At 37.3% G+C, this 16,616-nt stretch overlaps 1 protein-coding gene across 1 annotated transcript in view; it reads right to left on the bottom strand.

Moving 5' to 3' along the window:
- Positions 1-16,616, bottom strand: part of TM9SF2 (transmembrane 9 superfamily member 2) — a 57,244-nt gene that overhangs the window by 20,093 nt on the left and 20,535 nt on the right. The window contains exons 5-10 of the mRNA XM_059041967.2: positions 11,602-11,731; positions 8,208-8,332; positions 7,197-7,308; positions 6,053-6,132; positions 5,147-5,255; positions 767-899 (exon numbers count right to left, since the gene is read on the bottom strand). Coding sequence (XP_058897950.1) covers positions 767-899; positions 5,147-5,255; positions 6,053-6,132; positions 7,197-7,308; positions 8,208-8,332; positions 11,602-11,731 — 689 coding nt within the window. The remainder of the gene's footprint in view (positions 1-766; positions 900-5,146; positions 5,256-6,052; positions 6,133-7,196; positions 7,309-8,207; positions 8,333-11,601; positions 11,732-16,616) is intronic.

The raw sequence follows: 16,616 nt of genomic DNA, 5'->3' as shown, positions 1-16,616 counted from the left end.
ATGTGTTACTGTTCATCAGTAGCACGCAACAACGAAGGAAACGTGGGGAAACGAATGCATAATTCAGAAAATTCTTTCATAAACATTTTTTTCTCTTGTAACTAGGAAAACTGAAAGACCAGGGCATTAATATATTTCCAGAGAATAGTCTCAGAGCCACTCCTGCAGCTGATGAATACCTCTAAGGGATTTCTATTTTTTAAAAAAGAGAAGAAAAAGATTGTCCTAATTGACAAAACCTTAATAAAACTTCTGAAGATTTTCAGGTGGCACAAGGAAGGAAGACTTTTTGTGTAGGAAGATGTCTCCTGAACATTGCCAGAGAAAGAAAGAGGTCTTACTTCCTAAATCCTGCCAAGATGGAAAGGTCTACAAAGAGCTTCTTGTCCCACCCCCTTCTCCTTTCTATCTCAGTGGAAGCCAAGAAATCTTACGCTCTGGTGGGAAAGGACAGTCAACCTGTGTGACCCTGCTGCCAGGCCGCCCAGACTCAGACCCAGACGGTCTTTGAGGATCTAGTCATCTGCAGCTCCAGTGCTCCCAAAACAAAGGCCTGGTCTCTATGCAGCTGTGAGGGAGACATGAAGAGTCAACTTCTGGCACAGCTAACCTTGCCCCAGGTCACTTATGGCCAAAGCACACAGATTCTGAGAACCAAAGGGACTCTCAGAAACAACCCAGCCTAGCTACAACTTAGGAAAACTGGATTTCAAATAATTATTTAGAGAAATTAATTTCTACTTTGTAATTTTCACTTAACACTTACACAGAGTCACAAAAGTCATAATTAAAATCTGTGTCCCTGATCCCAGGAAGACTGACAGCAGCATCCCTTTTCTTGGAGGACGGAATATATCACCATGAACTAGCTTCCAGCCAAATTCTTCCTGGGCATCCTCCTAAAAAGGGAATAAAATCGTTTAAGTGCCATGTGGTATCACCAAGAAAACTAGACAGTTTGTTCACTGTTGAATATGCGGATATGGAAATTTTAAAAAAAAAGCCTTACAAATGTTAAAATTTACTTCAGTTTTGAAGTATAAAGCTGGACTCATGGAGCTTTATATAGCTTTCTTGAATTATTTTGAAAGGAATGTTGTGTGTTAAGGTCTATAAATATAGTTACTGAGAAACTTTAAAAAGAAATACAAAGATAATGTGATACCTAGTTTTGGTCTAATAAGTCAAGCTTTATGATCCAATTTGATGGCGATTTTAAGTCATACTCTATAGTCTTCTGAAGCTACACTTACTAATCTCCAAAACAAGCAAATGGTATTAGGTCTCACAGCTACTTTGCTTGTATAGTAGGCTTGGCTGTGAAGACATTAATAAGCTGTGTCACCAGCCCCAACTGCTCCCCTATCTCCAGACACACATACGCACCTGCCTAATCAACAGCTCCATTGGGTTGCTTAATGGACACCTTGAACAGAACTATCCACAGTGGAACTGATTCTCTCTCCCCTCCTCTACCTGCTCTACCTGCACCCTCTCTCTCAGTAGATAAAAGCTCTATCCTTCCAGTTGCTCAATCCTCAAAACCTCAGAGTCATCCTTGATGCCTCCTTTTGTTTTTTTCACACTTCACATACAATCCTTCAACAATTCTTACAGTTCTAGCTCTAAAATATATCCACAGGATCCACCACTAGCCCCTGGTTCAAACCATCCCTTCTCACCTGGCTCTCATGGAATTCACTGAACTAGTCTCTGTTTCTGCCCTTGTCTCCATTCAGTTGATTCTCAATACAGAACCAGAAAGATCCTTTTAACTAATCAGGTGGTTCAGACCAGAAACGTGGGGTCATTCACTGGCTTCTCTCCCTCTTCCACCCTCTCCACAGGCAACTGGTGGATCAGCACTCCATCCTACCTCCTGAACACCCTCCGTCCGTATCTATCTGCCCGCCTCCCTGCTCCTTCCCTGCCACCGTCCCCTATCTCCGGGAACTCTCTGTCTCCTGACTGGTCTCTGTGCCTCCAATCTTGCCTGGCTCCAAACGATTCTCCACATGATGTTCAAAGTGATTTTCCTAAAACATGAATCTGGCCATGTCACTGCTGTTTAATATTCTTCAACAGCTTCTCAATGACCTTCAGAATGCACAGCTTAGAAGTCCTTCAAAATCTGGTCCCTGGTATTTTTTCAGCCTCCTCACTTAACATTTCATCCAGGGTACATCTGTATCCCTCCCCCAAATTCCCACTCAAATTTCTATCTTTGTGAGCAGTAGACAAGATTTAAAAACTAACATTCTAGTATTTTATAGTTTCACATTTTCATTTAGATCATTAATCGTTTCAATATAAGCAATAAAGTTGGAATCTACCTTATTTTTTTTCTAGATGGCCACCCCCCTTATCCAAAACTATTCATCATATCTATTTTTTCTTTGTTGATACACTTTTGTTAACCTCCAAATTTAGACTCATTATTATTATATATAGAAAATATTTACTTGGAATTTCTTCACCAATCCTCCTAAATCTCTCTTTAGGATTGTTATTTATTTATTTTCTACTAAAGTATTTCTATAGTAATTCCTTCAGGTCTGACAGACTGATTCACTGCTGAAGTATTTCTACAGACATGCCTTCAAGTGAAGGTCTGATTGTGGTCAACTGGTTTTGTTAGTCTTAAAAAGGTATTTCATCTTCTTCTTCTTCTTTTTTTTTTTTTTTGCGGTACTCGGGCCTCTCACTGCCGTGGCCTCTCCCATCGCGGAGCACAGGCTCCGGACACGCAGGCTCAGCGGCCACGGCTCACGGGCCCAGCCGCTCCGCGGCATGTGGGATCTTCCCGGAGCGGGGCACGAACCTGTGTCCCCTGCATCGGCAGGTGGACTCAACCACTGTGCCACCAGGGAAGCCCTCATCTTCATTTTTGAAAGACAGCATCTCTGAGTACATGATTCTATGTAAATAGTTAATTTATCTCACTACCAATTTAAAAATATTATGTTTTGAGCTTCCATGGCCAATTTAATTGTTTTTCCTTTGCAGATGCTCACTCTTTTTCCCCTCTGGCTGATTCTAAGATCTCTTTTCTCTGGTGTTCTGTGGTTTTGCCCAGTTGATCTAGGTGTGGATTTCATTTTATTTAGCCTACTCTGGATATATTGTGTATCCTTTATCTATGGATTCTTATCTCTTTCATCTGTGCTGGAAAATCGTAGCTGTTACTTTTTCATGTATCTTATACTCTGCAATTAATAATCTTAACATCTGAAATCTTTGGGACCTGGTGTAAATTTGTTGTTTATTGTAAATTTTTGTGAATATCTGATTAATAGATCATACTTTACTGACCTTAAATGGGGGGAATCCTGCAAATCCAAAATTGAGAGACTTTCCTTCAGAGTATTTCTACTCGATTCTGCTGAGAATCAGAAGGCACTGACTAACCTAGAACCATTTTGCCCCCCTTCAAGAATCCAGGCTTAATACAGAGGAGATCAAGGCTCACCACTGACCCCAGGTTTAATGTCCCAATTGGTTAAAAACTTGATATAAGCACAGACCCAAAGGAGAACTTCAACTTCTCATGCTTGTACTGCTTCCTGCTCTGGCCTCATTCAATTTGGGGGTATGGGGTGGATTTGGGCGAGTCCTTGGATACCTTTTTTTTTTTAACCTATCATAAGCCCAGCAATGCATCAAGTCTGGTACATCAAGGGCTAATTTGTTTATTAATTCATTCAACAAATATCTGTTGATCACCAACTATATGCTTGGCACTGTTTAAAACACCAGAGATACTACAGTGAGTATAACAGAAAAATCCCTCTTCTCACGAGTACACATTCTCATTGGAAAGGCAGACAATAAACAAAATAAGTAAAATACATAGTACTCTAGATGGTGATAAGAAGTATGGATGTGGGGTGCGGGTGGAGAGGATGTAATTTTAACGGGATGGTGAGGAAGGTCTCACTGGGAAGAGCGTATCTCAGTGAAGAGCAGGAGGACGTGAGGGAGCTCCCTGAGGGATGAACATCTGAGGAAGACAGAAAAGCAACTGTAAAGGCCTGGAAATGGGAACCCGCCTGATGTGTCTGAGGAACAGCAAGGCAACCAGCATGGCTGGAGCAGAGCTCCAAGAGCTACTGCAGAGCCTTATGGGCCACTGTAAAGACTATGGCTTCACTGAGTGCAGTGGAAGTCACTGGAGGGCTGTCACTGGGGGTGAAACGACCCTGAACAGATATGCTCTGATGGCTATGATGAGAGACTGGCAGGAGGGAAAGAATGGGAGCAAGACTGGAAACAGGCTTTCCTCGCCTGTACCCCAAGGCCACCTCTGTACAAATAAAGAAAAAAATTCCATTAACTCAGCAATTATTTGGAATTGTCAATTATGAACAGAGTATTGTGAAATTATTTTAATCAAATATTTAATAAGGCATACAATCAATAAAATCATGGAAAAGAAACTGTGGTGTACAAGTGCTAAAAAGCTTCTAAACATTAGTATGTTCTTTTTTCTAATTAGAAAAGGACAGAGAGATGGGGGGAGCTAAAGAGCTGGGGAAGAGAAAACAATGAAAATCTGAGTTTTATGTATTCATTACAAGTAGTGATTCTTGTGGAAATTTTGTTAAAGAGCTGCTAGGAAATTAAAAAGTATAAAATGTAAAACATTATGCAACTTAAAATGTGAATAAATGAAGTTGAGGCATTAATTACTTTGAATCCACCAAAAGGTTGAAATGATAAAAATTCAGTTAAAATTAATTTTAAAAAATTAAACATACACACATATAAAAATTGCTTGGGAGCTATTCTACTCAACTTTGCTGTTTCACAAACGGAATGTCTGCTGGAAATAGACTCTGACAGAGTTGATGGCACGTAAGTGAAAAGAGGGCAGAGCTAGAGCTGTGCACCTGCACCCTTTCTACACCCTCTACTGATGCAGATGAGGCTGTGAACAGTTCAGTTCCGAGAGCTGCAGTCACTAAACTTCTAAAGAAAACCAATCGTTAAGGATCATTTTCCTATTTGAAAATGTGAATTCAGGGTAACTTTTGAGAAGAATGTTTTAAAAGCAGATTCTGTCTAAACCTATTATTTAAATTTTTTCCAAAGAAAAAATAGAGACTATCCTTGGCAGACCAAAGAACAGTCCAGATGTTTCACTCACTGTAGAATCCATCTGATTATATCTGGCAATATCTTTATGCAGCGTCCGTAGCATAATCATAGCCACCATTCCAGACAAGAAGAGGACAATGACCAAGGAATTCATGATGCTGCAGAAATAAGCATGCGAGGATTAATCTACAGCTTAATCTTTGGAACAGCAAAACTTTAAAAACTATTTATTGAGTAACATTAAAACAGCATTAATCAAATTAAAAACTTGATCTAAAATCCAACAAATTCAATGAACTGTGTTCTGCTACACAGACTTCTAGTGGATACATAACTATGTACTTATCATAATATAATTTTGTGGTCTGTTGAGAACTACAATTTTTTTTCTCCATGGTCAACATTAATAACTACTGTGCCCAAATTAGGACAACATAAGCTGCAAGGATCAACAATGGACTGGTCTGTACCCTCAAGAAATCTACTGAAAAACAGTTACTCAGTAAACTAATGAGTATCAAAAAAGATTAGTCAGTAAAGTAGGAAAAGGAGAGTGATGGCACCATGAACAGCTCTCTAGATAAAAGTTTTGAGTCGTGCTTAGAGAATAATAATAATAATAATAATAATAGTCATAACAGCCGCAGTGGCTTGTCTACTGAGCCCTCTTCCGTGCCAGGTAAGGTGCTCAAATGCTCTGTTTCATTACTTCCTTCAAGCCTCAGAATAGTCCCATGAGACAGGTTATTTCTAGATAAAGAAATGGATTCTGAGAAACTGGATGATCTAGCCTGACTCACAACCAGTGACTAAAGCCAGGACGGAACCCAAGTCTATCTAATTCAAAAGCCCAGCGTTATGAATAACTGGAGAATCAGAGTGAATGAGATGTTCAAAGGGACAGAGAATAAAATAAGGACACAGAGCACAAAGAAGATTAATTCCATGCTCTTACCTAAACCACTGAATGTGGGTATGAGGCATAGATTCCAGAATGTAGTCCCATCTAGATGCCCATCTGATATTCTTATCTTCCTAGAGGGATTTAAAAACACACACACACACTCTTTAAATAAGAATTTGCCAATAAAGCGTATTAGGAATCCAAAAATTTCCATTCATAGCTTAACATTCCAGTCAATAGATACAATTCCTCATTATCATAACCTGGGTTAGTCATGAGACTTATGGACCTAGATTTATTCAAGTCTCAGGAAAATTAGAATAAAGTTAAGCAGTAAATAAAAAATAAGAGTTCCTAAAAAAGTATCTAGTTACTTGTATTTTTTTTAAAGTCTTACTTTAAATCTTAATTAGCAAAGGCTTATTTTAAATGTCAAGATTTAGAGCTTTAGAGTATTTAATTATTTTCAGAAAATTGAGTGGAATAGCTTATTCTTTATTCTCTTTGATGCCATCTATCTATACCTATGAGACATCTAACCAGACCAGAGTCATAACCTAGGTACCCTGAGCTTCTGGCAGGTGTTACCCACACTGAGCTCTTAATACCTAGAAAGAAATATGTACAATTTACTGCACCACGCTTGCAAAATTACACACAATTTAGGGACAGTAAACATCACAACTGTATTGGATTGCCAAGACAGTTTATTAAAAATAGAGGTGGAGTATTGCCCAAGATTCTCATAAAATGAACTTTTCCTTTCCTCCTAAGAAAACCCTCCCTTGAATTACCTAAGAACCTATACAGATCATCTACCATCAGGAAACTTTCCATTTAAGCTTACACTCAAATCCTAATTTTAAAAATGGTGTTGTTTGCCCAAATGCTTGTTGCATATCTTTGACACTTTCATACCATCCTTCATGCCTAATTTCTACCTTTTGCCTTGTTTGTATCTCTTATGGCTTAACGCTTTAAATCAGGCTCAGTTCTCCAACTCCCCATACTTCTTATTTAAACGAAGACTTAGTTTTGAGTGCAATTATGTTGCCTGGTGCACTGACAAACTATTCCAAAAATTAACTCATTAAAAGCTTATCTATTTGACAAGCTAATCTATTTTTAATTAGTTTAAGTAATATGAACTTAAAATCAATTTCTGCGTTATACTGAAGATAAAAATCACACTCACCTGGAAGCTAACAGAGTAAGTATAGGGAATTCTGATCTCCCCAGAAGCCTTGTTACTTATATCCATGGGGGGTCCAGAGCAGTCTGGTTTATCTATATGGGTGTGCTTGAAGCTGAGGGAAGAAACATTTTGGCAAGATGCTGATAAAATAGTTTTTTTAAATGGAGTAAAGGTTAGAGATTTTGTACGTATTTCACAATGCTGCTGATAGTCAAAAGTGATTCATATCACACTGAATAATACAAATACTTACTTCATATAAATAAATGGCTTAGTTATAAGTGTACAAAATTGTTACTCAAGATAAGAACCAAACTTTGGAAAACATTACTTGAAGAGCATTAAATGATCTTTAAAGAAATCAAAACAAACACCGAGGGAGCTTAAATTAACTGCCATCCTATTATGGCATGCATTGTTTTACCACTAGTGGCACAAGAAAATGGCTCTATCAGTTGGGTGGGGGAGTGGGGAGTCATGGAAAGAAAAGAATACTCAATCAAAGAAGCATCTCACAAATAACTGAGAAGTCTTTTCACACTAAAAAAGCTGACAATTTGAAGAGATGCCCTTTCAATGACTTATCACATACTGGCATCTAACACTGCATGCAGACTTTCAAAAGGCACACTAATCAGCTCATTTGGGCCTCTGAAAGCCGCAAATATCTGAGGTAATGCTTTTCCACTGTAAAAGGGAACATGGGCCTAATCACTTATATTCTCCATTCCAAGCTGACATAGAAAAGCTGTCAAAAATTGACTGAAAAACAAAACAGAAAGGCACCTTGGCTACTTACCATGACAGGAAAATAAATATTTGTATGGTTTCTCTGGGCAACCCATAACTCAGTAACAAATCACGCTAAAGGGAGTTTTAGCAAAATCAATTAAAATACCAAATTATATGCCAGAATACTGATTAAGGAAAAAGTTAACTGGTCCCAAAATATTTATTCTTTGGGTCTAAATTTCACTTACAGTTATTTATTTTTATCTATTGTATAATTACCTTTTTGGTTCAAGTTTAGCAGCCACTAATCTTGCTCCCATGGATCCAGTTTCAACAACATGGTAGTATATTTTGATGTCAACATGGTTAAAGATGTAAAATGTATCTCTCTCATGGAATTCTGACTGTGGAGCAGAACTTAAAGTTAGTGGTAGAAAAATGGCTATAAAAGAGTCGAAACATAAAATTTTAAAATGAGCCAAAACAAGTAAGAAAATTTGAACTTGGACAGAATTTTAATCCTTCCCCATAAAAATGTGAAAGTTTTAACTTTTTAAAAAAAATTGAAGTATAGTTTTTTTTTTTTTTTTTTTTTTTTTTTGTTTGTTTGTTTTTTTGTGGTACGCGGGCCTCTCACCGTTGTGGCCTCTCCTGTTGCGGAGCACAGGCTCCGGACGCGCAGGCCCAGCGGCCACGGCTCACGGGCCCAGCCGCTCTGCGGCACGTGGGATCTTCCCGGACCGGGGCACGAACCCGCGTCCCCTGCATCGGCAGGCGGACTCTCAACCACTGCGCCACCAGGGAAGCCCATGAAGTATAGTTTTTAATTGAAGTACAATGTTGTGCTAGTTCCTGGCGTGCAGCAAAGTGATTCAGTTATATATATATTCTTTTCCACTGTAGGTTATTACAAGATATTGAATATAGTTCCCTATGCTATACAGTACAACCTTGTTTATTATATTTATAGTAGTTTGTATCAACTAATCCAAAACTCCTAATTTATCCTCCCCCCCCTTCCCCTTTGGTAACCATAAGTTTGTTTTCTATGTCTGTGAATCTATTTCTATTTTGTAAATAAGTTCATCTGTATCGTTTTTTTAGATTCCACATATAAGTGATACCATATACTTGCCTTTCTCTGTCTGATGCACTTCACTTAGTATGATAATCTCTAGGTCCAACCACGTTGCGGCAAGAGGCATTATCTCATTCCTTTCTATGGCTGAGTAATAATCCATTGTGTGTGTGTATGTACCACATCTTCTTTATCTACTCATCTGCTGATGGACACTTAGGTTGCTTCCATGTCTTGGCTGTTGTAAATAGTGCTGCTATGAATACTGCTTTTCTCCACACCCTCTCCAGCATTTATTATTTGTAGACTTTTTGATGATGGCCATTCTGACCGTTATGAAGGGATACCTCATTGTAGTATTTTGATTCTCATTTCTCTAACAACCAGTGATGTTAAACATCTTTTCACGTGCCTACTGGGCATCTGTGTGTCTTCTGTGGAGAAATGTCTATTTAGGTCTTCTGCCCATTTTTTTTTTTTTTCTTTTTTTTTTTTTTTTTTTTTTTGTGTGGTACGCGGGCCTCTCACTGTTGTGGCCTCTCCCATTGCGGAGCACAGGCTCCGGACGCGCAGGCCCAGCGGCCATGGCTCACGGGCCCAGCCGCTCCGCGGCACGCGGGATCTTCCCGGACCGGGGCACGAACCCGTGTCCCCCGCATCGGCAGGCGGACTCTCAACCACTGCGCCACCAGGGAAGCCCTGCCCATTTTTTTGATTGGTTTATTTTTGTTGTTGTTGAGTTGTATGAGCTGTTCGTATATTTTGGAAATTAAGCCCTTGTCAGTTGCATCATTTGCAAATATTTTCTCCCAGTCTGTAGACTGTCTTTTCATTTTGCTTATGGTTTCCTTTGCTGTACAAATCTTATAAGTTTGATTAGGTCCCATTGGTTTATTTTTGCTTTTATTTCTATTGCCTTGGAAGACTGACCTAAGAAAACATTACTACATGAGAAAACATGTCAGAAAATGTTTTGCCTATGTTCTCGTCTAGGAGTTTTATGGTGTCATGTCTTATATTTATAGTCTTTAAGCCACTTCGAGTTTATTTTTGTGAATGGTGTGAAGGAGAGTTCTAACTTCATTGATTTACATGTGGCTGTCCAGTTTTCCCAGCACCACTTGTTGAAGAGATTGTCTTTTCTCCATTGCATATTCCTGCCTCTTGGTTGAATATTAATTGACCATAGGTGTGTGGGTTTATTTCTAGGCTCTCTATTCTGTTCCACTGATTCATACGTCTGTTTTTCTGCCAATATCATGCTGTCTGGATTTCTGTAGCTTTGCAGTATTGTCTGAGGTCTGGGAGAGTTATGCTTCCATAAGCTTAAACTCTTTATAAGCCAAAACTAACTGGCAGGGGTACAAATTACACTTCTTTAATGTTTTAATTTTTACATAAAACTTTAAAAGTACCTGACAAGACATCTCTTATTGTCTAGCTTTTCCCTTCGAAAATAAAAAAATAAATAAAAATTTAAATATTATATGTTATGAGCATGCTAAATGTTACACATTTTAACACTTTTCCTCCATGGAAGTTTAAAACTTCAGAATAAACCAATAACCTAAATTATTCAAGAGTCCCTGGTCAACTCTCAGAAAAGCATTAACCAAATAACCAGTTTCATGTTCGAGCTCATGCTAACTTCTACTACCAGGTCATATTCATTAAGAGATTAAATCAGGTTGTCTTCATTATACAAAATTTAATATATATCCCCAATAATTTTGATTAATTTCTAAATTAATGTCTTCACTTTATTATTTTATTTTTTAAATTGTAAAAGAATGGCCTCAAAGATTGATACCTTTTAAAAAAGGTGTAATACCAAACTTTTACAATACAATATTCTATGGACTTAAATTCGCAATACAAATTTCATGGACTTATTAAGAGGTCTTTTTGGCAGTCAACCATGAACTTTTTTTTTAATATGTAAGATTTATGAATTTAACTTTTTTTTTTTCTTTCGGGACGTGGGCCTCTCACTGTTGTGGCCTCTCCCGTTGCAGAGCACAGGCTCTGGACGCGCAGGCTCAGCGGCCATGGCTCACGGGCCCAGCCGCTCCGCGGCGGCATGTGGGATCTTCTCGGACCGGGGCATGAACCCGTGTCCCCTGCATCGGCAGGTGGATTCTCAACCGCTGCGCCACCAGGGAAACCCTATGAATTTAACTTTTAACAGAGTCAGAACATACAAAGTCCTAGTCCATAGCATAGTGTTTAGCATATAAGAGACACTGCCAGTAAATGTTGAACTGAATCTGAATTATTTTAGTTCTAGAGTTGTAAATTGTTAATCTGGCTTAAATTTAAAGACTAGGTATGGGAATTCCCTGGCGGTCCCGTGGTTAGGACTCAGCGCTTTCACTGCAGCAGCCCGGGTTCAATCCCTGGTCGGGGAGCTAAGATTCTGCAACCTGCACGTCACAGCCAAAAGAATAAAAAAAGGACCGAGCAGTTGCCCTTCAGAACATCTAAACTGCACTCATTCGATGAATAAAACAATTTTTGTCCAGATAAAGATTGATGCCTTCTACCAAAAAGCCATATTTTAAAAAATAGCATAGAGTTAGTTTATCACAAACTTACGTTAATAACACAGGCATCTTTTGCATGGCCTTTATCTGTAATGTAACAGCCAATAGGAAATCCAGGATTACAGAACCTCTGACCATCTTCAACATCATAACACCATGTTACCGGCATATTATCCACAATCCTATGCACAGAAATAAAAGTCAAGTTAGAAACCACCAAACATGACTAAGAATTACTTCCCAAATCTGTGTCAACACTTTGTAAAATTTAAATGTTTAAAAATGCCTTAAGGTGTCAAAACTACAATCAAAGAATTTTGATAAAATGTGGTACTTCATAAGTAATAGTATTTGCCAATATCTGACACACTGTAGTGGGGAAAAAAATCTCTATACCTTCTTTGAAAGCGAGTAAATTAATTAATTTACTGCGATCGCTAATATAACAATACCATTATCTAGACACCTAAGTATAATTTACCCTCAGCAAACACTCAAAAGCTCTAAATAGGTGCAAAGCAATATATTTAGTTCCTTGGGAACAGTTTATGGAATAGTATAGAAACAAACGTCTTTTATTATTCAGGTAATTCAATAAAAAGGAGAAGACTATAACTGCCAGATATAGGGAAATATTCAACTTAAGGGCCACGTGAAAAAGTGAAAATAATAGTATCACCTATTAAAACCGTGTAAGTCCAACTTATGTCTAAAAGAAATGCTGCTATAAAGTTAGAGAAATAAACCTTTCAAGTTCTATAGTGAAAAGAAACTTTTTTTTAAAAAAAGATAAAAGTAAAGAATAAAATTTTGTAGTCCTGTATAATTACATTAAATGGCGAGCATGGGGTCCCCAATGCCCAAAACACATAACAGGATACAAATTTTAAAAATTACTAAAAATATACTAGCCGTATTACAGTCATAAGACAACACTCCAGGGCATGTTTTATTTGTGAATTAATGTATGCCTTAGGAAGTAAAATTATGATTCTATATTCACCCAGGGTATACATTAATGACCTAATAAAACATGTCTCGTCACACTTAAATGCTATTTAATAGTACCCAGTATACTAAATTTTAGAATCACCTACACTATTAAGTTGCTTATTATTATAGCTAGCAGTTCCCATGAAAAGACTAAAATATCACAAGCATGAAAATCATGTTATATAATATAAATAATTCAGATTTTCTGGAGGCCTCAAGAATCAGTTAATTGCTTTAATGTTTTAGATAGACAATGAAGTTTAGTCAATGAATATATATTAGCAATATATTAATTTTAATATCTTTACACTATCATGTCAGAGAGAGTACTACATAAAATTATAGTGCTAGTTACAAAATGAGAATTAAGGGGCAATTTAGGTTTTTTTTAAAGGTGAACATCCTAAATGTATCATTTATATAATGCCTTGACATAACCTTTGCCTGGCTGGAAACAAAAAAAAACCCCAACAAACCCTTGGAAATAAATGTAAGAAAACTTAAAGAATATAATTTTCAATTACTGTCTTGCTAAGTTGGGAAGTAGTAGCTATTGAAATTCATAACACCAAAAATATTTAAAAATTCTATTCTCAATCTGATATAGTGAAAAAGAGTGTAAGAAGAGGACTCAAAAGGTTAAAGGTCGAATGACTGGCCCCAATTTTTTACCATTAAGGACTGCCTTCCATTATTTCCCTCTACCCTCAGGGGCTCCATCTGAAACACTTCTAGCAGTCAAGCTTCATTTATTAATAACTCAATTTTCCCAGTAAATTAATTTCTAGAGTTTCTGATCAGAATGGAATAACCCATGTTGCCACAATACACTCAAAAAAAAAAAAAAAAAAAAAGTGCAGCCAAAAGCAATGAAACTTGGCATTTAGGTTATTCTACATAGTTTTAACATAAGTTAATTTACACTATCTAATTGGGGTTTTGAATTTTTGAAAATAGCACATCATTCTCCTTTGCCAGCCTACTGGGATCCAAGACTGGCACCCACTAGACTAAAATATCTTCAAAGACCCCTCTCTGTCCAATAAGCCAGAGTCTGGTGGTTTTATGGTACTAAAAAAATTTAAGTACTTTTGACTAAGTACTTTTGATTATACTAGTTAAATAAATTACACTTTTATAAACCAAATGTCACAAAGACTTGGAAACTTAGGCAAAAAGTATAATCACAAACCTTGCAGAGTACAGGGAATTCAAGTGTCTACTGCTGGTATCAAAACAGTCAGGGGACTTCCCTGGTGGTGCAATGGTTAAGAATCTGCCTGTCAATGCAGGGGACACAGGTTCGAGCCCTGGTCCGGGAATATCCCACATGCCGCAGAGCAACTAAGCCCGTGAGCCACAACTACTGAAGCCTGTGTACCTAGAGCCCATGCTCAGCAACAAGAGAGAAGCCACCGCAACGGGAAGCCTGCGCACTGCAGCGAAGGGTAGCTCCCGCTTGCCGCAACTAGAGAAAGCCTGTGTGCCATCAATGAAGACCCAAAGAGGCCAAAAATCAATAAGTAAATAAATTTATATATTAAAAAAAAATCAGTCAGTCTCAAGAATCAAGAAGTAGCTTAACGTTATTGACAGAGTAAGCCAAGATGATCCTCAAATTACATTCTAAAGTCCCAAATAAGAATTAAAAGTATTCATCAATTTATATATGAAAATTAACTACTGTTAATTAACTGTTCTCTATAATGAGAACAATGAGTTGGTGCACTAACTAATAATCAGTCATTTTAATCGTTCAGAAGGTAGTGTGGTTAAAGTGTTATGGGGGAAGAACTACAGTTCATTCATGTGATGGAATGCGATACAATTACAAAAAGAATGAGGTAGATATAGATCTATAGATGTACTTTACATGGAAAAAATGCCCATATTTTCTTAAAGTGATCAATGTGCAGAATGTGTACAATAATTCCACTGTTATTTTAAAAGGTACATACTCTTTTATATACATACATGTGCACAGAAATCTGGAAACATACAGGAGAAATAATAGTATACTACCTCTGGGGAGCAGGATTAAAGAAGTTGAGGGCAGTAGAAGACACTTTGTATAATCTTTCGTATTTCTAAGGGTTCCTGCTATTTCATCTCTGTCAACTCTGCTATCTATGCTTAAAATCAAATTACATAGTAAAAATGTCTGAAGTCAGCCAAGGACAGAAATATACTCAACTAATGGTTCACATAAATTCATCAATATGAATCAAATATTTTCTAAATGTGTAATGAACTGATTTAAGGACTAAAGCCCATTGCCTATAATTACCAGACTGTATATCTGTGATATGGCTTAGATTTTTTGTTAATGGATTCAGACCTGAAATCATAAACTTTTCTGATTCAACTACAAAAATCACTATCTACCAGCATTGTGCCAGTTTATTTTTTTAGGCAGAATTGTTTACGTTTGCAACTATTTTAAATTATTCTTCTTGTTATTAAGCATCTTGGGATCAAAACAGTACCTATGTTAATTGTATCATAAATAAGTCAAAAATATATCTAAGTACTTTACTGTCAGGAAACTACTGAAGAAGAGGTGCTTCTATTATCCTTAATAGGAAGACTCTAAACAGGATTCTAAGAACAGAGGGTAGAAGAGAAAGCTAAAAATCACCCATAGTGGCCTAAAGAGTCATTCTTTCATTCAGTCAACAAATGGACAGCTGTCAAGAGTAAATGGAGGTAGAAGGGGTGAAAATGAGCCTTAAGGCTCATAAGGACTGAGCCTTAAATATGATTTTGAAGGCTGGAAAGAACAATTTTAAGCAAAGAGAAAACACCAAGGGCAACTTTTCAATTACTGATGAATGAGAAATGGATCCCGAGTTACATTAACTCAGCAATTAAGTAGTATTCTCACAGTAGCTTACAGGAAAAAAGCTCTTGCCTTATCAGAAACCAAAGAAATGAAGAGATGGAGGAGACTTTCAAGTTCCTGTTAGCACTGAGGGTCAGATGAGAAAGAAGCTGATGCAAGTGTAACGGGCACGTTTCCGTCCTTCTAACAGAGCCCTGCTATGGGAGACTCATTTCTATGTGGTTCAGTTGTATTTTACCCAGGTCTAGCCAATCAGAGTGAATCACCCTAATCACAGACTCGTTCATGAATGGGCATGTGACCCAGGGTTGCCCCTCTCTAGGATTTTTTTGTTCTACGTGTATGGAGGGGAGGATGGGGAGAAACCAAGGAGGCAAGAGGGAATGAGAGGTTCCAACAATCCTACTGAGCCACAGGATGTGGTCATGTCCAAACTGAAATCAATGGTTCTCACCTCCCTGAGTGAGGGCAAACGGGTCAATCTGAGATAGTGACAGGACAAACATTCAAGAGGAAGTCTACAAAGATAGCCGTCCTGTTTACCACCTCCAGCACCTTACACTTTTTGGAAGAGGCAAAACATATGTAAACCATGACCACCATAGAATACAGGCATTTGTTGGCAAAATTATCTGGAAGAATAACAATTGGTTATATTTGAAAAGCTGGGTTTTTGAGACCCTTTTTAAATACTGTTTGAATATTGTATAGTAAGTAAATACTACTGGGGAAGCAAAAATTAATTTTTTAATGCTTTTTGATTATGATGCAAACTGGTAAAAACATTGTGAATGTTACATCATGTTTATAAAATAAAAAACAGATTACACAAATTATAAGTATTTTTATTGGAAGTAGATGCTATTTCTCAAATATCAAATGAAAATTAAATTTTGTTTTCCTATGGTCTTTTTCATGGCCTGCAAGTATAAAATAACAGTATTTTTCTAGAAGACTGATCCAGGTCCTTTCCCAAAGCATAAATATGCTCCTTTTAACTACATATGAATAAAAGAAGTGCTCTAGGAAACAGGTCTGTGTACCTAAACAAGTACCAGATATTACAATAATCTAAGTGCAGAAAATGATGATACTTTAAGCTGTCAACCTTAGTAATCCTCTGGCAAATATAAGTCACTACTTCATATTACTAATAACAAAAAAAGGAAATAAATTTATTTGCTATTTTTATAGAGTCAATGAAGTATTTACACATTCAATGAAACAGAGGT

This window comes from Kogia breviceps, chromosome 16 (assembly GCF_026419965.1).
Source record: "Kogia breviceps isolate mKogBre1 chromosome 16, mKogBre1 haplotype 1, whole genome shotgun sequence".
Lineage (NCBI taxonomy): Eukaryota > Metazoa > Chordata > Mammalia > Artiodactyla > Physeteridae > Kogia > Kogia breviceps.
The sequence above is the reverse complement of the archived record's forward strand: the minus strand, read 5'-3'. Positions and strand labels throughout refer to the sequence as shown.